At 45.5% G+C, this 23096-nt stretch overlaps 1 protein-coding gene across 1 annotated transcript; it reads left to right on the top strand.

Moving 5' to 3' along the window:
- Positions 1-6373: 6373 nt before the first annotated feature.
- On the top strand, positions 6374-21797 carry LOC134354117 (ferritin, lower subunit-like). The gene is made up of 4 exons (XM_063062898.1): positions 6374-6534; positions 16078-16224; positions 19177-19302; positions 21493-21797. The coding sequence occupies exons 1-4, from the start codon at positions 6433-6435 to the stop codon at positions 21649-21651; spliced, it is 534 nt and encodes a 177-aa protein (XP_062918968.1). The 5' UTR covers positions 6374-6432; the 3' UTR covers positions 21652-21797.
- Positions 21798-23096: the final 1299 nt, after the last annotated feature.

Below are 23096 nucleotides of genomic sequence, written 5' to 3'. Positions count from 1 at the left end.
TTTGAACTATAGAATGCAAGCTTCTTCTTCCCTTCTACACTGTCCTGCCAAACACACTCAGGGCTACAGTAGACATTAAATGGATGCCTAAAAAAAACTCTGTCTTATCCCCGGTGTTTCACAACCACAAATGCTTCCTATTTGTATGTGGCATTTTCAACCGTCTTCACGCAGATAAGCGATGTGGCCAAGGAGATACAAACACACCCTACCAGTTCAACCTATCAGTGAATCCAGGTCTCACAGCCTCCTCCTTCACACAGGCTTCCCCTACCCCTCGTTCTAACATCCTGTGGCTCGAAGGACAACGTCCAGGAAATATTAACTTTCTAGTCAACAATTTACAGTACATGTACACTTAAGCTGAGCAAAATTACGCATTGCCATTTTTAATTCCAAAAATAGACTTCACTTATATTTAAAAAACATATGCAAGGGAAGAAACTGTGCAAAATATCTTCTACGCTCATGAATGTTTGAGTCAATAGTTTAAACTTTAACAAAAAGAAGACAAACATAGCACCATCGCCACTCACGTGGACGCCCGAGATAATAGCCGCCTCCCACCCCGTGGACTTCTCCACCCAACTCTGCCCCTCCAGGTGTGGTAGCGGAAGATTCTTCCCCATGGAGCCTTAGCATTGGCTGCACCGAGCTCAGAACGTACTCCAGTCTGCAGTGTTCCCTTATGGACATCTCGCTGTGCTGGACACCCAACAGATTTCAGACAAAGGGTGTCCTCCAGTGAGCTGATGACCTTCCACCGGCACCTGACATCTGTCTCCTATGTGTGCTTAGGAAAAGTCCGAGGATCAGGGAGTCCTCTGTTACACAGCTGCTAGGGAGGAACTGGGACTATCTTGCATCTATCTCCCCATCTTCATAGCAAATCTGCGAAGAGGTGGGTGGCCGACCCTGCCCCAACCATAGCCATCCCGAGCGCAGCGTACTTTGGGAATGGTTTACCGTCTGTACAGGGAGGCTCTGACTTTGAGAGCGCCTCTAACCACCAGCCAAGCGAGGGCTGGTTGCTTGTTGGTCAGATCTGGTGATGAGGCACCCTGCCACTTGGTTTGCTATGGGAGCAACGCACAGAATCCATCACGTCCCTGCCCTGGAGTGTCTGCAGTACGTTCCACTCTGACCGCTGCCTGGTGGGCTTGTGTTCAAAGGTGTTCACTAAACTGACAAACATTTTCAAACATTTTGTAGGTGCCACAATGTCCAACTGACTAGGCTGTGCAGTAATGGGGTTAGACCTTTCCTCTACACCATCTCTCTCTGCATTTCGTGTGGGTGGCTCATTGTTTACTTTGAACACCACCTCTTCTTTAAAAAAGTGCCCTGAGAGATTGTGAAGCCAGATGGAGCCGTAGTTAAACATTCCTGAGGCACCTCCTTCAGCAGTGAAGCATTCCCTCAATTCTTTGCATTGACTGGAACCCAGGGCCTCTGAGCTGCGTCACACAATTACGTCCCGTCACTTCTAAGCTTGTCATCTCACTCTCTCCGCTATCCTTTACAAGGACGGCCTCGAAGAAGGGCCTCAGCCTGAAATATTCCCCTCCATAGATGCTGCCTGACTTGCTGAGCTCCTCCAGCACTTCGTGTGTGTAGCCCTGAGAGCACACTGCACCTGATAGCCAAGTTCTTCCTATTGATAGAGAATGCCATTTCCATCAACTTAGCTTTTGTTTTACCTTCCCAATCTCAAAGATCATACTAAACTTCTTACCAAAGTAAATATATGTCACTATATACTAAACTGAGATTCATTTTCTTGTGGATATTCACAGTAAATGCTAAGTAACACAATAGAGTCAATGAAAGACCGTATACAATAAAGACAGACAAACAACCAATGTGCAAAAGACAGGAAATTGTCCAACACGATCTACTCCACGAAAGCAACAATCTGCTCCAGTCAGTTCTTGTTACGTGTCTCAGTCCTTCTGAAGCAGATCGGCAGCACCTTCAGGTAGTCAGACCTGACAACGGCGGGGTATTGGATCGGTCGGGCCAGCAACCGAAGAGCATGGTCCTGCTCTTCCTGTGGTTGACTCTGGCCCCTGAGGCAAACTCAAACTGATCGCAGATATTGGTCAATCTGCAAACTGAATGAGAGTCAGAATCAGGATCAGCTTTATTACCACTGACCTGTGTTGTCAAATTTGATGCTTTGTGGCAGCAGTACCCTACCACGGAACCGAGCAAAAGCTGGCGACATATTTATAGCAACTTTTATGTGTGTTGCTTGAAATTCCAGCATCTGCAGATTTCCTCGTGTTGACATATTTATAGGGAGGGTTTGACATACATTCCTCCACTGCCCGGTGATATCACCCCGTTATACTCTCGTCCTTCCTGACAGATTCAGCAAAGGGCTCTATGCAGTACATGAACAAGACAGGGGAGATTCAACAGCCCTTCCTGACTCCAGATATGATGGGAAAGCTATATTCCTGCTGCCGTGTTTGAAGAGTTTTTCAAGTTCTGTCTGTGACCGCGTGGGTTTCCTCCGGGTGCTCTGGTTTCCATCCACATGAGGTTTAGGGTTAGTGAGTTGTGAGCATGCTGTCGTGGTTCCAGAAATGTGGCAATACTTGCTGGCTGCCCCCAGCACATCCTCGGACTGTGTTGGTCATCGACCCAAGCATTTCACTGTACGTTTCGATTTTTCAAGGTACACTTGACAAACAAGGCCAACCTTTCTAATTTTCATCTTTATGTCTGTCTCTTTACAGATGCAAATGGAAATCTTTCTTTCTTTTCAAATCGTTTTATTGCATTATGATCAGATAAATGATCAATAATAACAATACCAAGAGAACAGGATTACAATACAGTAATAGCAATCCTATATACAAACATAAGTTTCAAATATCATATCCAGACAAGTCCTCCTGATCTCTTGATAATTGAAATTGAAATAAATTTCAAAAGATTTGTTCAAGGGAAAAAAAACCCTAAACTAAACAGAAAACAAAACAGAAAAAAAAACTGGGCTGCCATAATTTGTCAATTATAATTATACTGTCCTTGACTCCGTTCCTCCTTCCATAAACAATTAAATATTAGGAAAAAGCATTCAAAAAGAAAATCAACTTAAGTCATATGTATGGAAATATTGAATAAAGGACTCCTAGGTTTCCTCGAATTTAATCGAGGAATTAACTGAACTACTCTTGATTATTTTCTAGGTTGAAACAAGCTATAGTTTGAGAAAACCATTGAAGTGTAGTAGGGGGATCAAAATCTTTCCATTTAAATAAAATGGGTCTTCTGGCCATCAGCATAACAAATGCTATCAAACAGCAGGCTGAAGATGATAAATAATTAGAATCAATCATTGGCAATCCAAAAATTGCAGTAATTGGATGAAGTTGTAAATCAATATGTAAAACTGCTGAAACAATATCAGCAGTTCTGCAGATGCTGGAAATTCAAGCAACACACATCAAAGTTGCTGGTGAACGCAGCAGGCCAGGCAGCATCTCTAGGAAGAGATACAGTCGACGTTTCAGGCCGAGACGTTTCGGGCTGACGAAGGGTCTCGGCCTGAAACGTCGACTGTACCTCTTCCTAGAGATGTTGCCTGGCCTGCTGCGTTCACCAGCAACTTTGATATGTGTTGGTTGAAACAATATCAAAGATATCTTTCCAGTATTTTTTTCAAAAGAGGGCAGGACCAAAACATGTGGGTTAAAGAAGCAACCTCAGAGTTACATCTGTCACACATAGGGTTTATATGGGAATAACAATGGGCTAGTTTATCTTTTGACATATATGTTCTATGAACCACTTTAAATTGTATTAAACTATGTCTGGCACACATTGAAGAAGTGTTAACTAATTAAAAAATCTTTTCCCATTCTTCTATGCATATATTTACTTGAAGTTTTCGTTCCCATTCATTCTTTATTTTACCAGATATACCTGAAGGGATTTTCATGATCAAGTCGTAGATAGCTGCTATTACACTCTTTTGTAAGGGATTTAAACTTAAAATTTTTTGCACAATATCAATTTGATGTAACATCGGAAAGGTAGGCAAAGTAACATTCAAAAAATTTCTAATTTGTAGATATCTAAAAAAGTGCGATCTATGTAAATTGTACTTATCAGATAACTGTTCAAAAGACATAAAAGTTATCCATAAATAAATCACGAAAACAGTTTATTCCTTTCATTTTCCAAAAAAGGAAGGCTTGATCAATTCTAGATGGTTAAAAAAGAATTAAATAAAATAGGGCTGGAAAGGGTAAATTTATTCAATCAAAAAATTTACGGAATTGGAACTATATTCATATTGCAGATTTAATTATTGGGTTATTAATTTGTTTGTTCAATTTAGTAATTGCAAAGGGGAGTGAAGCCCCTAAAATAGACACCTAAAATAGAAAATCCTTGCACAGACTGACGTTCAAGATTCAACCACCTTGGACTTTGGGTTTTATCTAATTCTTGGGTCCAAAAGGTTAAATTTCAGATATTAATTGCCCAATAGTAAAATCTAAAGTTCGGCATTGCCAAACCACCATCCTTTTTGGATTTCTGTAAATATCTCTCACTCAACCTGGGATTTTAACTCTGCCATATATATAAAGAAATTTTAGAATCAATAATATCAAAAAAAGAATTTAGGAATAAAAATTGGTACTACCTGAAATAAGTAAAGAAACTTAGGTAGAACTATCATCTTAATAGCTTTGATTCGACCAACTAATGATGAGGACATTGGAGACCATTTAGTTAATAATTGTTTAATATGATCAATTAAAGGTAAAAAATTAGCCTTGAATAGGTCTTGATGTTTCTTAGTAATTTTAACCCCTAAATACATGAAGTATTCTGTAGCCACAAATGAAAATCAAACCAGTTTTGGAAGCCAAAGTGGATTGGTTAACTCACATCGATACCGTGCAGAAAATGGCATGAGGGGAGGCTGGCACAGTGGGACTGCCAGCAGAGCCACAGCCTCACAACTCCAGAGTCCCAGGTTCAATCCTGCCCTCAGGACTATCCTTGCTTGCTCTCTGTGTGAACGTCCTCCCATGTAAGGGATTCCTCCAGTTCACCTGTATTCTCCCACATCTGAAAGGCTCGGGAAGTTAGTTGGGTTGAGAGGGAAAGAATGGAGTTGAGAGGGGAAATAAGTCAGCCATGATTGAATTGTGGAGGAGACCCAATGAGCTGAATAGCCAAATTCTGCTTCTATGTCTTGTGGTCTCATGGGGCATCAAAGGTTATGGGGGAGAAGGCAGGAGAATGGGTTTTTGAGGGAAACTAAACCAGACTTGGTCGAATGGCAGAGCAGACTCAATAGACTAACTAGCCTAGTGCTGCTCCTTTCTCTTATGGTCTTAATTGGCCATGAGTAAATTATGCTTAACGTGAGGGTGAATAGTAGAGCGAGAATAAAACATGGGATCGGTGTAGGATTAGTGTTGATAGCCAGAAGGAATGGAAGAACGGAAGCAGCCATTTTGTGAGACCGTCCCTGCAGCTGCCATTTGGTGAACTGTTTGACGGACTGATTTTTGCTCCGGGATAATTTAATCAGAGCAATTGAATGTGGACACAAGGAATTTCAGCTAATGACCTGCTAAACCTGAGACCATTCTCAGACAAAGAGCTATTTATTATATAAAGTCATAAGCAATCTGTCGACTCAGAGTCTGGATCGCCTGGTTGAACTGGTTTGACCAATCAGGATTGAAAAGAACAATGGCACGAGGCTGAGAGCAGAGACATAGAACACATTTGGTTGTAACCCTGGACCAGAGCCAGTAAGAAGGTAACCCAGGTAGGTCAGGTGACCTTGAGCAAACGGGACAGAAACTCATCATTTGAACTGATGAGGAACACTATAACAGTCAGGAGCTTCAAATGCAAAGGAGCGACAACTCTCCGGAGACCAACTATCGTCGATGTAGAGGACCCCACAGACACGTGAGATTATATTGGGACCATGAGGAACACGTAGCCAGTGTAGACTTCTTTTTCAGCTATTACCTTTTCTATTCTTTGACTGTCCATGGAGGGTCAGAGAAACTGAGTAGGTGTGCACACAGGTACTTGGTTGTGTAAATTTACGTAGTTTTAGCTGAGACAATAAAGGTACTTGTCAGTAAATACAGATTCTCTCTGTGCCTCTCTGATCATTACTAAAGGGTAATCCTTATAACAGTGTAAATGGGTCAAGTCAGACTTAAGGGCTGAAGGGCCTGTTTCTGTGCTGTATCTCTCAATGTCTGTAACTGCTGGGGCTGGAAATCTGCAGAAGCCAGATCTCCGCACCCAGTCCTCATCGTGCATGGGCGGTGCGTGATAAACCCAGCGTCTCCTGAACTGACTGCCGCCCCAGCCAGACTCGATCAATTGCAGGCAGCGGCAGGGCACGGCGAACTGGCAGAGTGTGTTCCTTGTCAGATGCAGTCGCAGGTGAGACAGAACCTGCACCGGGAGTGCGAGGTATCCATCAACCAACTCATCAGCCTCAAGTACTACACCTCCTACGTGTACCTTGCTATGGTAAAGAAGTCCTCTTTTGTATTTAATATGAGAACGATCTCGCAAAGCAGAACCTGCCTCTGGTTTCATCTTACGGGTGTGAAGTTTTCCATTGATGGCTTGATGGTTTTCTGATTGCCAGTCATGAAAATTTGTTGTGAATTTACAAATGCAGGAGATTCTGCAGATGCTGGAAATCCAGAGTGACACAGACACAGACTCACACACACACACACAAAGTGCTGGAGGAACTCAACAGGTCAGGCAGTATCAATGGAGAGGAAGAAGCAGTCGACGTTCCAGGCGAAACCCTTCACTGTCCTGATGAAGAGGCTCAGCCGAAACATCAGCTGTTTATTCCTCTCCATAGATGCTGCCTGACCTGCTGAGTTCCTCCGACATGTTATGTGTGTTACTCTGCTAACTTACAGACCTCTTTCAACAGAATTTCTATATTCTGTTTGGACAGGTGTAATTCTGCTAGAAATTCAGTACTAAATGAAGGCTTTTCTATGTCAACATATGTCAAATTGAATGACACAGTATTTGTAGCAAGTGCTTGGCTGGGCCGTTTCAGCAACAGCTTAACCAACTGCTGTGGATTGGGAGTAACAGATAATGCAGAAAATTGGCTGACAGTCTGGTGTGGATAGTGACATCCAGTGTTCAGGATCAAAGAAGGCTTACAGTACAGAAGGAGGCCATTTGGCCCATTGAGTCTGTACTAGCTCTAATGCAAGAGCAATCCAACTGGTCCTACTACAACCCCTCCCCTGCCATCCTCTCCCCACAGCCCAGCAAATTTTTTCCTTATCTCTCAGTCTGATATTGGCTGCCCCACAGGATAATAGCATAGGACTCCAGATTTCTGGAATTCCACCAACCCATTACATCCCAGACGATTCTAGAATGGTGTTTAACACACTGCAGGAAACTCACCTCTGACTCTGAAAATAAATAAAATTTACTTTAAAGCGACGTCCCCAGCAGAAACTCTAGGAAACAGCCAGGATTGGAGGGCAGGACGTCTACAGACGATTTCCTCTGCACAGCTGTCTAACCCAGACCTAGTGAGGGGGTGACAGATTCCCATCTCAGATGCCCATCAGTGACCTGAGTGGGCTTTAACAGTACCAAGGATACAGAAGACCATTCAGCCCATTGTGTGTAGATCTGTCCTGTCCTGATGAAGTCTGTTGCCTCATAATATGGACTGTATATTTCCTCCTACAGATGTGGTCTGACATGTTGAGTCCTTCACACCTTTTGTTCGTTGCTCAGTGGGTCTCGACCCAAAACATCTCCTGGCCACTTCCCTCCACAGATACTTCCTGACTCTCGAAGGCTGAAGACTGATAGTTTTAAAGACTTTCTTTATTTGCCATGTGTAGATCGAGAATCATACAGTGAAATGAGTTACCTGCATCAGTGTTTGCGATACACGAGGGGCAGCCCGCAAATGTTGCCATGCTTCCGGATGTGACATAGCATGCCCACAACATACTAACCCTACGCTGTATGTCTTGTTTTTTAGGAATGTGGGAGGAAACCCACACCATCACAGGGAGAGCATACAAATTTCTTACAGGCAGAGGTGGGAATTGAACAGTGACCTTCTGATTGCTAATGCTATAAGGCATTATGCTAACTGCTACACTACCGTGCTGCCCAAAGTACAATAGAGGTTTATAAAATTATGAGGATCATAGATAAGGTGAATGGCCACAGTCCTTTCCCCAGGGTAGAGGGAGTCTAAAACTAGAGGGTGTAATTTTAAATTGAGATGGAAAATATTTGAAGGGGACTTGTGGACCAATTTTTTCAGAATCAGAAACAGGTTTAATATCACCAGCATGTGTTGTGAAATTTGTTGTTTTGAGGCAGCGGTACATTGCAATACATAACGATTTAAACTATAAATTACAATAAGAAGTATATATAAAAAAGAAAATTAAATGAAATAAGTTGTGCAAAAAGAAAGGAAAAAATACTGAGGTAGTGTTCACGGGTTCGTTGCCCTTTCAGAAATCTGATGGCGGAGGGGAAGAAGCTGCTTCTGAAATGTTGAGTGTGTGGCCTTCAGGCTCCTGTACCTAAGAAGAGGGCATGTTCTGGGTCTTGGGGTACTTATTCATAGATGCTGCCTTTTTCAGGCATCTTTTCACACAGAGGTTGGAACGAGCTGCCAGGGGGATGTGGTAGAGGTGGGTGCAATGACGTTTGAAAGATATTTGGATCGCTACCTTGATAGGAAAGGATTATTGGGATATGGGCAAATGGGAATAGCTCAGGCGAGGAACTTGGTCAGCGTGTTCCTCCTTGTTGTGTAACCATGACTCATCCAGAGTTGCAGGTTGTCTCAGAGGATTTTGTACCCAGGGTCCTGATCTCAGCCCGAAACGTCGGCCCTTTAATCCCCTCCATAGATGCTGCCTGACCTGCGTTCTGTGTGCGCTACCCTGGATTTCCAGCAGAATCTCTTGTGGAAACATAAAACAGTCCATTTTGACAGGAAAATCATATTAAAAAACATAATTTCTAACTGGTGAGAGATTGTAGGGCTCTGAAATGCAGAGGGGCCTGTGCCTTCCAAAGCACACTGCACAAAAGACAGATATAGAAACTTAGACACATAGAAAAACTACAGCGCATTACAGGCCCTTCAGCCCACAATGCTGTGCCAAACATGTACTTACTTTAGAAATTATCTAGGGTTACCCATAGCCCTCTATTTTTCTAAGCTCCATGTACCTGTCCAGGAGTCTATTAAGAGACCCTATCGTATCCGCCTCTACAACCATCACCGGCAGCCCATTCCACGCACTCACCACTCTCTGTGTAAAAAACTTACCCCTGATATCTCTTCTGTACCTACTTCCAAGCACTTTAAAATTGTGCTCTCTTGCGTTAGCCATTTCAGCTCTGGGAAAAAGCCTCCAGCTATCGACACGATCAATGCCTCTCATCGTCTTATACACCTCCATCAGGTCACCTCTCATCCTCCGTCACTCCAAGGAGAAAAGGCCAAGTTCACTCAACTTGTTTTCATAAGGCATGCTCCCCAATCCAGACAACATCCTTGTAAATCTCCTCTGCACCCTTTCTATAGTTTCTGCATCCTTCCTGTAGTGAGGTGACCAGAACTGAACACAGTACTGCAAGTCCTATATAGCTGTAACATCACCGCTCAGCTCTTAAACTTAATCCCATGGTTGATGAAGGCCAATGCACCGTATGCCTTCTTAACCACAGAGTCAACCTGTGCAGCTGCTTTGAATGACCTATGGACTTGGACCCCAAGATTCCTCTGATCCTCCACGCTGCCAAGAGTCTTACCATTAGTACTATATTTTGCCATCATATTTGACCTACCAAAATGAACCACCTCACACTTATCCGGGTTGAACTCCATCTGTCACTTCTCAGGCCAGTTTTGCATCCTATCGATGTCCCACTGTAACTTCTGACATCCCTCCACACTATCCACAACACCCTCAACCTTTGTGTCATCAGCAAATTTACTAACCCATCCCTTCACTTCCTCATGCAGGTCATTTATAAAAATCACGATGAGTAGGGGTTCCAGAACAAATCCCTGAGGAACACCACCGGTCACCAACCTCCATGCAGAATATGACCCGTCTACAACCATTCTTTGCCTTCTGTGGGCAAGCCAATTCTGGATCCACAAAGCAATGTCCCCTTGGATCCCATGTCTCCTTACTTTCCCAGTAAGTCTTGCATGAGGTACCTTATCAAATGCCTTGCTGAAATCAATATGCACTAGTAATATGGCTCTACCTTCATCATGTGTTTGGTCACATCCTCAAAAAATTCAATCAGGCTCGTAAGGCACAACCTGCCTTTGACAAAGCCATGCTGACTATTCCTAATCATATTATATCTAGGGACATAGTGCAATTGCTCAAGTTGAGTGTGATGTTCTCCCAATGGGTTGTCTATAGCTGGACCCTCAGTTGGCTGTAGAGGCTGATCTGGGATCCATGTATTCTGGTGCAGTGTGGACAAGAAGGAAGTGGTGGCTTTGGTTAGTGTTTGGGTCTTTTGGTTGTTCAGTCTCTCCTTTCACAGCTGTCGCCTGCTCTCTGCGGCCCAGCAGAGGTCGATCTCATGTAGCACAGCTCCTTCCTGCAGTGCAGAGGTGTGGTTCTGTGCTGCTGGATCTCACACGAAAGGTATTTCACAAATCTTCCACCACATCGGCCAGGTCTGTATCGATGTAGCTTCACCTGTCCTTGGGGTGTGTGATGGGACAATGTAGCAGGAGATTCTTTCTGTATCTAACTGGACATCTTCCTTACCTAGAGAATATGTAATTCTTAAGGACGTGCTCACCTTAGAGAGAGCCCAGAAGAGGTTTATGAGAATGATCCTGGGAACGAAAGGGTTAATGTATGAGGAGTGTTTGATGGGTACCTGGAATTTAGAAGAATGAGGAGGAGGATTTAATTGAACCCTACCAAACAGTGAAAGGTCTGGACAGAGTGGATGTGGAGAGGGCGTTTCCTATAGTTGGGGGGGTCAAGGTCCAGACGAACACAACTTCAGAATAGAAGGACTTCCTTTTAGAACAGAGATGAGGGGGAATTTCTTTAGCCAGAGAGTGGTGAGTCTGTGGAATCCGTTGCCACAGAGAATTGAAGACGTCATGGAGTTGATAAGTTTTTGATTTGTAAGGGTATCAAAGGTTATGGGGAGAATGCAGGAGGAAGGCGGTTGAGAGGGATAATAAATGAGACATGATGAAATGGCGGAGCAGACTTGATGGGCCAAACAGCCTCATTCTCCTTCTATGCTTTATGTCTTCTGGTCTTAACTGTGTTTGAATCTGGTGGCCCTGACGTGGATGCTATGTAGCCTCCTCCCTGAAGGGAGTAACAGTGTGCATAAAAGAGCGAAAAACACACACACAATAAATATAAATACTTTGTACTAAGATAGGTTATATACATAGATTGACTGTATGCCCAGCAAGTGACTGATGGGAAATGATAAAGTACTGGTGGAGGTGTTGATCAGACTTACTGCTTGGGAAAGTAAATGATTTTAAGACGGAGTTTTATCTTCTATCCATCCTGCACTGTTCCTGCCCTAGCAGATACTGACACAACAGTGAAAGGGACAAAACAGTGGACTGTGTTGTGTGCGCTGGGACAACGTGGAGGGAGCTTCATTCTCTGTCCAAGCTGTGATACCTCTCTGTCCCAGGAGTGTTCAATAGAACAGTGTACTGGAAACTTTATTCTGTCCAAATGGGCTGCTCACGACCCAGGTCAATTGTAAATACTAGAAGCTCTCCTGTTCAATAAGACTTGTTCTGTTCGCAGAAAGACTGCATTCACCCCTGTCTGCCGTGGTTCCGTCCTCAGCCCTCTGTCACCGGACCCTGCTCATCTCACTGGCCTCTCAGGAACTCAAAGTTCCAAGTACATTTATCAAGTGAGATTCGTCTCCGAACAGACAGCCACGAAACAAAGAAATCCAAAAGAACCCAATTAATAAAAGACTATCAAACACCCGATGTGCAGAGAAAAAAAAATCAAATCATGCAACCAATAAACACGGCAAGTAACTTTCTGAACTGAGGTCCACAAACAGAGTTTGTCCACGGACCCTTAGTTCAGCACAGAGCCGAGCAGCGAGATGGACCGGCCCACCCTTCACCTTGGGCCCTGACACCCTGTCATTTTCACTCTGGCCCATGGGTGCTAAATTATCGTCCAAGCATTGGGTTCAATCGCTTCGATGTTCTCCAGGGCCTGGACCCCCGCTGCCTCGAATCGGCCTGTTCCCGACCTTCCCAATTCGGCCCGGCACTTAAATCTTCGTCCAAAGATCAGATTCAGTCACTTCAGTGCACTCCCTCATTTCTTCATTTTAAATCCTCTTTGCTTCAGGTTTTAGGTAACCCCCAAAGCAAACTGGCTGAAGGATCTCGGCCCAAAATGTTGACCCTCCATAGATGCTGCCTGACTTGCTGAGTTCCTCAAGTATCTTGTGTGTGTTGCTCAGTTTCTATTCTCTCAGTGAAACAACTGAACTCCTTTCCAAAGTTAAATTTTTAGCATGATGTGGACTGTTGTGTGCATTTGTGTGTGCATGCACAAGCTTAGATATAGGTGTGCATGTGGGTACATTGTGCACGTATGTAAATGTGCCCATGTGCTCTTCCTGAACGTGCATGTGTGTCCAAACTTCAAAGTTCAAAGTGCACTTATTATCAAAGTACGTATACTTTATACAACCTTGAGATTCATCTCCTTAAAGGCAGCCACAAAACGAGAAATATGAATGAATCCATTTTTAAAGAATCCAACAAGCACCCAGTATGCAGGGAGAGAGAGAAAGAAAAACACACAAATCGTGCGGGCAATGAAAGCAACCACACAGCGTTCAGAATGAAAATGAGTCCATAGACACAAAGCCCGGAGTAGCTGGAGCAGGCCCAGAGCCTCAGCCCCAGTTTATCACACAGCGGAGCAAAACGTCACTGTGCCCACAGGCATAAGGGTCAGAGCAGGCCCTGAGCCTCAGCCTCGGTTCATCACACAGCAGAGCAAAACGTCACTGTGCCCACAGGCATGAGGTCCGGAGCAGGCCCAGAGGGCAGCGCAGAGCGGAGCAGGGAGCAGAACCAGCTCGACCCTCACCCCTGGTCCGCAGATCCTGCCTTTGCAATCCATCTGGCCTCAAGTATAAAACATACAGACATTGGTTCATTCCTTGAAGACCCAGGCCCTGTCGCATCGATACACTCTGGGTCTGGACCCCATCACCGCCATCCAGCCCATACCCACCTTTTCAAATCGGCCTTAGGTTGATCAAGCCTCACTCCGTTTAGGTAGACGGGCTCCGAAACTCCTCTGCTTCGCACGCCCTGACTCCATCTCGACCTTCCTCCGACCACTTCCCCTCGAACACGCCTTGACCTCGCTCACACCTGCGTGCCTCGACCTCCGAGTCAGCCTCACCTCCGCTCGCCTCTTCATTGTTTGCGGTGACTGTTTACCATAATTTCTTTTGCAGAAAGATTTTATTAATACAGCAATTAGTTGTATTGCTTACATTGAGAACCTTCAGCAGGGCCACCTTAAACCCGTGTATGTGTGCCTGCTTCTATGTGCGGGTGTGGGTGTCCTGGTTCTGGGCACATATGTGTCTGAGTGCATGCTTGCATATGTACCTTTGTGTTGATATATGTGTGTATCAGTATACACGTCTATATTCAGATTGATTCACGTACTTATCACATGTACATCCAAACAACAACAATAACAATACGAAAACAACAAGGGTAAAACAGGCCCCTTTCCCACCTTTCCCCACACACACACACACACACACACACAGACACACACACACACACACACACACACACACACACACACACACACACACACACACACACACACACACACACACACAGACACACACACACACACACACACACATACACACACACACACTCACACAAACACACACTCACACACTCACTCACACACACACACAAACACACACTCACACACACACACTCACACTCACACACTCACTCACACACACACACAGACAAACACACACACACACACACACACACACACACACACACAGAGGCAGGTCTCAAACCCCAGTAAGGGCCACCTCCGGAGTCTTTGGCCCCAGACTCGCAGACTAGTAGACATCGAGCCCCCACCTCCGGAATCACCGGCTTCAGTCTTCAACCTTCAGGCTTTGACCTCCGGTAACCTCCTGAAGGTCTACACTCAACATTTTAGGAACAGGCTCTTCTCCTCTGCCATCAGATTTCTGAATTATCCATGATCTCTACCTCCATGGTTCTTTCTTTGCACTGTAATTTATAGATGCATTGCCCCGTACTGCTGCCACAAAACACAAATTTCATGCTGTTTGTCTGTGACAATAAACCCGATTTAGGTTCTGCCTGTGCCTGTGCGTCAGTGTGTGCGTGTCCGATTGTGAGAGAGGCTGCAGACCACTGTTGAGTCTCCCAACCCCCATCCTCACCACATTCTACAGAGGTTGTATTGAGAGCATCCTGAGCAGCTGCATCACGGCCTGGTTCGGAAATTGCACCGTCTCGGATCGCAAGACCCTGCAGCGGATAGTGAGGTCAGCTGAGAAGATCATCGGGACTTTCCTCCTGCTATTAGAGACATTTACACCACATGCTGCATCCGTAAAGCAGACAGCATTACGAAGGACCCCACACACCCCTCATACGAACTCTTCTCCCTCCTGCCATCTGGCAAAAGGCACCGAAGCATTCGGGCTCTCACGACCAGACTATGTAACAGTTTCTTCCCCCAAGCCATCAGACTCCTCAATACCCAGAGCCTGGACTGACACCAACCTACTGCCCTTTACTGTGCCTATTGTCTTGTTTATTATTTATTGTAATGCCTGCACTGTTTTGTGCACTTTATGCAGTCCTGGGTAGGTCTGTAGTCTAGTGTAGTTTTTGTGTTGTTTTATGTAGTTCGGTGTAGTGTTTTGTATTGTTTCATGTAGCACCATGGTCCTGAAAAACGTTGTCTCATTTTTACTGTGTACTGTACCAGCAGTTATGGTCGAAATGACAATAAAAAGTGACTTTTTTTTTAGATTATGAGGACACTCAGTCCTCTTTTATTGTCATTTAGAAATGCATACATGCATTAAGAAATGATACAATGTTTCTCCGGCGTGATATCACAGAATACAAGACAGACCAAAGACTAACACTGACAAAACCACCTAATCATACCATATAGTTACAGCAATGCAAAGCAATACCATAATTTGATAAAGAACAGTCCATAGGCACAGTAAAAAAAAGGTCTCAAAGTCCCGAGTCGATCGACTCCCGAGTCCCCGATAGCAGGCGGCAAAAGGGAGAAACTCCCTGCCATAAACCTCCAGGCACCGTCAACTTGCCAATACCTTGGAAGCAGCCGACCACAGCCGACCCTGAGTCCATCTGTCCGAAAACTCCGAGCTTCCGAGCAGCTTCTCCGATACAGCCTCCCGAGCGCCATCCTCTGCTGAGCGCCTTCGACCTCTCCCGGGCCGCTGAACCACGCAAAGCCGAGGATTTCGAGGATTTCGAGGCCTTAGGCTCCAAAGATTCCGGTTACCACACAGTAGCAGCGGTAGCAAAGCGGACATTTCAGAAGTTTTCCAGATGTTCCACTATGCACTCACGTCTGTTTCCATCAAATCAAGATTGTGCACGGTCCCCTACTTGACAGATAACAGATATTCATCATCGGAAGGCCGCGGGCGCTGTCGTCGCGCCGCCATCTTCTCCTGAAAACTTGACTTGACTTGAGAGGTTAAGCTGATTTTGTAAGATGTCTCCCCCAGTTGAATAGCCTGGCATTGGGTGGTTTATTCCTGTAAATAATTTTTAAATCATGAATTAATGTTATTTTGATATAAAGAGAGCTGCACCAGCAGGCAGGCACTGCACCTAGATCCATTAGTCTTCGTTGTTCAGCTTCAATGAGCCCGTAGATCTTTAACAGGATTACTAATTTTGTTTTGTAGTCCTTCTATTTCGAACAGGATGATGTCGCGCTGGAGAACTTTGCGAAGTCTTTCCACGAGATGTCGGAGGCCGAGCGCCGGCAGGCGGAGAAACTCATCGAGTACCAGAAGCTTCGGGGCGGGCGACTCCAGCTGCAGAGCATCGAGGTGAGCACGACGGGCAGCCGCGGACTCGCCCTTCCCTGATCCGAGGGTGCCCACACGCCCACTTCTTCTGGGACTTTATTTTCTGTTTCAGAGATACAGTGTGGGACAGGCCTAACAAGCCTCAGTTTAACCCTAGTCTAATTCGCAGGACAATTTAACCTACTAACCGGCACGTCTTTGGAATGTGGGAGGTAACCAGAGCACCCGGAGGAAACCCACGTGTATCGAGGAGGATGTACCACCTCTTTACAGGCGACGTCAGAATTGAACTGCAAACTCCAACGTCCCAGATAGAGTCACGCTACTGTCACACCTCTGTTTTAGCGTTCAAACTCAACTTCCCTTTAATGTCACAAAATTGTCACTGGGTCTATTTAAAACGGAGGCTGACAGATACTTAATTAATAAAGGTGTCAAAGATTACAGGGCAAAGGCCGGAGAATGAGGCTGAGAGGGAAATATTCGAATGTAGGAGTAGACTCGATGGGCCGAAGGGCTTAATTCTTCTTCTATGTCTTATGGTCTAAGTATCTCCCCAGGATCAAACTAAATGTAACACCAAACCCCTTTTATAGTTGCATAGATTTGTCGTTGCATGGAGGGAGTCCATTCGGTCACCATGCCTATGCTAGCTCTTAATGGAGCAACTTGGTTAATGCTATTCCCAATTTTTCCATGTATCCCCACTTTCTCCTTCGATGAAGGCCAGCTGTATTTGAAATTTAACACTCAACTTAGCTGCATAAATGATCTCTGACACTCCGGGGCAAAAGGATGTCCTTCATACCCTCAATAACACTTCTTACCGAACGTTTTAATCTGAGTCCATTGCTTCTTGAATAGTTATAATGGGACAGCTTCTTTCTACCTGCCCTATATTAGCATTGTTAGGATGAGAACAGAAAAAATATAGCAAACAGGAGTCACCCACCAGCTTCTGGAGTCTGCCCTACATTTCAGTAAGAGAATGGCTGATTCGATCTTAACCTTGATCTTGATCTTGGCCTGAACGGACCTTGGCTTGATCTGATCTTGGGCTGAATTCCATTTTCCTGCCTGGTCCCCACAATCCTCCATTCCCCCAAGGTCCAAGTATAGTTTCAGTGAAATAATGGCTGGTCTGATCTTGGCCTGAGTTCCATTCTCCTGACTCATCCCCAGAGCACTTTGGTTCCCCCTATGGTCCACGTATAGTTTCTCCAGATCTTGAATGTACTCAAGCACTACAAGGACACAATGGAGCTGGAAAGATCACCCGGCCCCTCAGTACATCCCTGCCTTCAATTTGACCATGTTATAGCTGCCCCAGGGCTCAACTCTTCTGTTAGTTCTACTTTTAATACTATCTGTCTCCTTTTTAAACGTCTCAACCTCAATGAAAGCAGGCTCTTTCCATTGAATATAATAAACACGAGACAGTCTGCTGATGCTGGAAATCCAGAGCGACACACACAAAATGCTGGAGGAGCCCAGCAGGTCAGGTAGTGTCCATGGAAATGAAGATAGTTGACATTTCGGGCTGAGACCCATCAGGACCGAGACGGAAGTGGGGAGATGCCAGAATATAAAGGTAGGGAAGGGGAGGGGAAGTCGGCTAGCTGGAAGGTGATGGGTGAAGCCAGGTGAGTGGGAAAGGTCAAGGACTGGAGAAGAAGGAATCTGATAGGAGAGGAGAGTGGACCATGGGAGAAAGGGAAGGAGGAGGGGACCCAGGGGGAAGTGATAGGCAGGTGAGAAGAGATAAAAGGTCAGAATGGGGAATAGAGGAAGAGTGCTGGGGGTAATTTGTTTATTGGAAGTAGAAATCGATATTTATGCCATCAGATTGGAGGATACACTGAAGTTGGGTGAGATTAGAATTAGAGGTTAAGGGTGATAGGTGAAATATTTAAGAGGATCCTGAGGGGGAACTTCTTCATTCAGAGGGTGGTGCACGTGTGAAATGAGCTGCCAGTGGAAGTGGAGGATGTGGTTCCGATTGCAAGAATTAAGAGAAGTTTGGACAAGTATATAGATGGTTTGAGGTATGGAGGGTATAGTCCACATGGGACTAGATGGGCTGAAGTGAGCTGTGGTGCTCTCTAAGTATCTCATAAACTCCTGATCTCCTGGGATTTTCACACACACAACAGCCTCTAGAGTTGACAGAGAGTGGGGTGTGAAAAACAAAAAAAATAAAAATCCAGTGAGCGGCAGTTCTGTGGGCAAAAACACCTCGTTACTGAGAGAGATCAGAGGAGAACGGCCAGACCTGTTCAAGCTGACAGGAAGGCGACAGTAACTCAGACAATCCCGTTTTTCACCTGTGGTGTGCAGCATAACACGTCAAACCCTGAAGTGGATGGGCTATAGCAGCAGAATCATACACTCAGAGGCCACTTTATTAGCTACAGCAAGTACCCAATTACGTGGACACTGAGTGTAACTCTGATGTGAAGTCCCAGGAGTTTTGTCACGTTAAGGGTACTGTTGGAAGAGGAAGCATGATCCAGCCTTTCTCAGCAAGCCTTCCCTAAGGCAAAGTAGATGTACCTGCAGTGTCATGAAGATCCAAGGATTGAATGGAGAAGGTGAAAGGCATGGAGCTCCCTAGACCCTGGTACTGCAGTATGGGGCCTCATGGTAGCATAGTTCATAGCTCAATTCCAACGCTATCTCCAAGGACTCTCCATGGAACGTTTGGGTTTTCTCTGGGTGCTCTGGTTTCCTCCCACAGTCCAAAGACTCACCTGTCAGTAGGCTAATTGGTCATTGTAAATTGTCCCGTGATCAGGCTAGGGTTAAATCCGGGGTTACTGAGCAGTGCAGCTCAAAGGGCCAGGAGGGCCAATTCTGCACTGTATCACAATAAATAAACACACAGGTCTCTCTTAATTGGGGATTTGCCTGCAAAAAACAGAGGGGACAGGCCAGTCCGAGGTGTAACTTGGATTTTGCCACTTACTCACACAGAATCCAGCCAAGAGCAAGTGGAGGAACGGGCTGGAAGCCACACAGGATGCTCTCGACCTACAGAGGAACATCAACAAGTCTCTCCTTGACCTGCACCAGACTGCGTCCAATAAGGAGGATCCTCAGGTATCTGAGCCCTATGGAGGGGTTTCCCTGGCAGTGGCGAGCCTGCTCAATGATTGTTGCTTTGATCCCTGTGGTGCGTCGGGTGCCATTTTTTACCAATTCCTTAGCATTTGTCTGTATTTTTTTACAAAAATGAGTTTCTAGATGAAAGGATGGAAAGCATGCAGGGAGCCAGCCAGATTCCAACCTGGGACCATTCACCTTGAAGTCCAGTGCTGGTGCCACTACACCAGCGGCCGTCTTCCGTAATCAATGACGCAGGGAGAAAGGAAATCCCAGGATTTATTGGTGCAGCCAGATTGCCATCCGCATGAGAGATCAGGATTCTTGGGCAAGAGTTCACTATTAACTGTCACAAGAAAAAAAAAAGTAAATGACATATTTACCGCAACTTCAGAATACAAGGACATCCCTTTGAAATAGAGATGAGGAGGAATTTCTTTAGCCAGAGGGTGGTGAATCTGTGGAATTCATTGCCATAGGCGGATGTGAAGCCAAGTCACGGAGTGTACTTAAAGCGGAGGTTCATAGGTTCTTGATTAGTAAGGCCGTCAAAGGTTATGGGGAGAAGGCAGAAGAATGGGGTTGAGAGGGATAATAAATCAGCCATGATGGAATGGCAGAGCAGACTTGATGGGCTGAATGGCTTAATTCTTTTGATGTTTGAAAAAAAAGTTACCAGAGTAAGCATCAGATCTATAGAAAACAAGTCTGGAGAATTAATAATGGTAGGTTAGATAGAAGCTAGATTTAACAGGTATTTAGCTCTGTTCACTGATTTATTGGCTAGATCGACACCTGGGGTGTTGCATCGCTTTGGCTGTGGCGGGCGAGGCCAAGGCCGAGGCTGCAGGTTCGCCCAGGGGAGGAGACAGCCAGATGGTGCAGCTTTCTGGTGCTCACTCGGTGCTGCTCTCCAGAATTCGTGTTCGCGCGATGCTGCTCTCCAGTGTTTGCTCAATGCTGCCCCCCCCAGTATTCACTCGATGCTGCCCTCCAGTATTTGCTCAATGCTGCTCTCCAGTGTTTGCTCAATGCTGCCCTCTAGTGTTCGCTCGACTGAAGAACAAGCTGGACCAGGTCAATTTCTCATCAGTCTAGTCATACCAAATCAAACTAGTCGCACCTGCCTGCACATTATCCATATCCATCCGTTCGCAGGATATTCACGTGTCGATCTAAAATCCACCTGGCCATCAGGCAGTGGACAGCCACTGCAGGAGAAGGATTCTACGCATGTGGGTTGGTTCCCTGACCAGAGGGTCCAGACCATCTGGCAGAATGCCTCACTGCCAGGCCCCACCGACAGGCACCCACACCTGGCCTGGCTGTTGGAGAGAGGGGCCCTTCCCTGCTTGCCCAGAGCATCACTCCCACTGTGGGATGACTGTAGCGCAGAAGAGATGGTGGCTCTGTGAGTTTGTGAAGAGGGTGTAGAGAAAGGTGCAAGGGCCTGTGTGAAGGTTCATCCCGAGGAGCTGCCTGACAGAGGACTCTCTGATCCCAGAAATACTGTTTTGCTTGGCTACATTCATGTATGGTCGAATGATACTTAAATTTAAAGTTGAACTTTAAAACTTGTAGGCGGGGGGGTGGGTTAATATTTAAAAATAAGTGGAAACCCATTTCAGGCAGAGATGAGCTGAAAATTTTCCCATGAGTCTGTGAGTCTTTGGGGAATTCACTTCTCCCAGAGTGGTGGAAGCTAAGACTTCAAATGGCTTTCTTTAGGAGGTAGACAGATAGTTAACACACGGCTCGGGGCACCAGAGTTCAGAGTTCAATCCTGGTGTCCCCTGCAAGGAGTCTCTGTACGTCCTCCCTGTGGAGTGCCTGGGTTTTCTCCGGGTGCTCTGGTTTCCTCTCACAGTCCAACAACCCTACAGGGTCAGCTAGCGGGTCGTTGTAAGTTGTCCCGTGATTATGTCGGGGTCATCAGGGGTTGCTGGGCAGTGTGGCTCCAAGGGCCAGAAGGGCCTGTTCCACACTGTATCCCTAAATAACTACAAATAAACCAAGTGACCCTCTCATCTGACCCATATGCACCACGCTGTTCCACTAAACGTCATAGATACTGGCCACCCCCCAGACTCTGTCAGATTGCAGTCCGCAGACAGGCATTGCGGAGGTTTACCTCACGGCGATTTTGTCACGTGGAAGTGAAAAGCCGTTTATAATTTTATTTTTCAGCTGTGCAGCTTCCTGGAGACCAACTTCCTGAACAGCAACGTGGAATTCATGAAGAAGCTGGGAGATCACGTGACAAGCCTGAAGGGGCTGACTGTGGGCCGTACCAGCGGAATGGGCGAGTACCTGTTTGACAAGCACACCCTGGATGAAGGGACTTGATGTGGAGTGGAGCAGCCTCCGTCCATCCGTCGCACTCCCCTCCCTGTGACTGTCATGGAAACTGATGTACTTTACACTGAATGTGAAAGTAATTCTTTCAGAAATAACTATACTATTATTGGCGTAATAAATGTTTACAGAAAAAAGATGGTTATTTGGTGATACACATACTTTTTAGTCATAGTCATAGAGCACTGCAGCACAGAAACAGGCCCTTCAGCCCATCTAGTCTGTGCTGGACTGTTACTCTGCCTGGTCCCATCGACCCACACTACTTCCCTCTCATGTACTTATCCAAACCTCTCTCTTAAATGTTGTAATTGAACCCGCATCCACTACTGCAGACATCTAGTTCCAGACTCGTACCACCCTCTGAGTTTAACGCGTTCCCTCTCTGCTTCCCTTTAAACATTTCACCTTTCACCCTTATCCTATGTCCTTTAGTTCTAGTCTCACCCAACCTCAGCAGAAAAAAGCCTGCTTGCATCCAACCTATCTATATCAAATCTCATCTCATTCTCCTACGCCCCAGGGAATAAAGCTCTAGCCTATTCAAACTTTCCCTCAAGTCCTGGCGATATCCTTGTAGATTTTCTCTGAATTCCTTCAATCTTATTGCTATCTTTCCTGTCGGTAGGTGACCAGAAATGTACAGAATACCCCAAATTTGACCTCACCATTTTCTTTTACGACCTCAATGTAAAATCCCAAATCTTGTACTGAATACCCTGATTTATGCAAACCAATGAGCCAAAAGGTTTCTCTATGACCCTATGTACCTGTGACACCACTTCCAAAGAATTATGGATCTGTATTCCCCGATCCCTTTGTTGTGCAGCACTCCTCAGTCCCTTAGTTTATTTGGTGTTCTTAAATCTTAGTTATTAACTTAGCTAAGAACACCAATGATTTCCTAAGCTGGGGTCTACGGACCCCTTGGTTAAAGGTAGGGGTCCATAGCATAAAAAAGGTTGGGAGCCCCTGACTGACAGGGTATTGGGAACTGGATCTTGTGCTGGGGGTGGGGGGGGGGGCGGAAGCGATGTGGTGACATTGTGGTTAGTGCGATGCTATTACCGTTCAGTACAACTGAGTTTGGAGTTCAGTCCCAGCATCCTCTCTCAGCAAGTTTGTACGTCCTGCCCAAGAAACCCGTGTTTTTTTTTTCTCCAGGTGTTCTGGTTTCCTCCCACAGTCCAAAGACGTACAGGTTGGTAGGTTAATTGGTCATTGTAAATTGTCCCGTGATTAGGCCGGGGTTAATTTGGTGGTTGCTGGGTGGGGCAACTCATTGGGGGGAAGGGCCTATTCCACACTGTATCACTAAATAAATAAATAAATACGTACGGACATACATACATGCATCCATACATAAATAAATTAATAGATGGTTGAGGCAGAAACCCTAAACTGCAATTGAAACAGACATGTTGCATCCTGCATGG

The sequence above is a fragment of the Mobula hypostoma genome, chromosome 11 (genome assembly GCF_963921235.1).
Source record: "Mobula hypostoma chromosome 11, sMobHyp1.1, whole genome shotgun sequence".
Classification (NCBI taxonomy): Eukaryota; Metazoa; Chordata; class Chondrichthyes; order Myliobatiformes; family Myliobatidae; genus Mobula; species Mobula hypostoma.
This window is presented reverse-complemented; position numbering and strand designations above follow the sequence as displayed.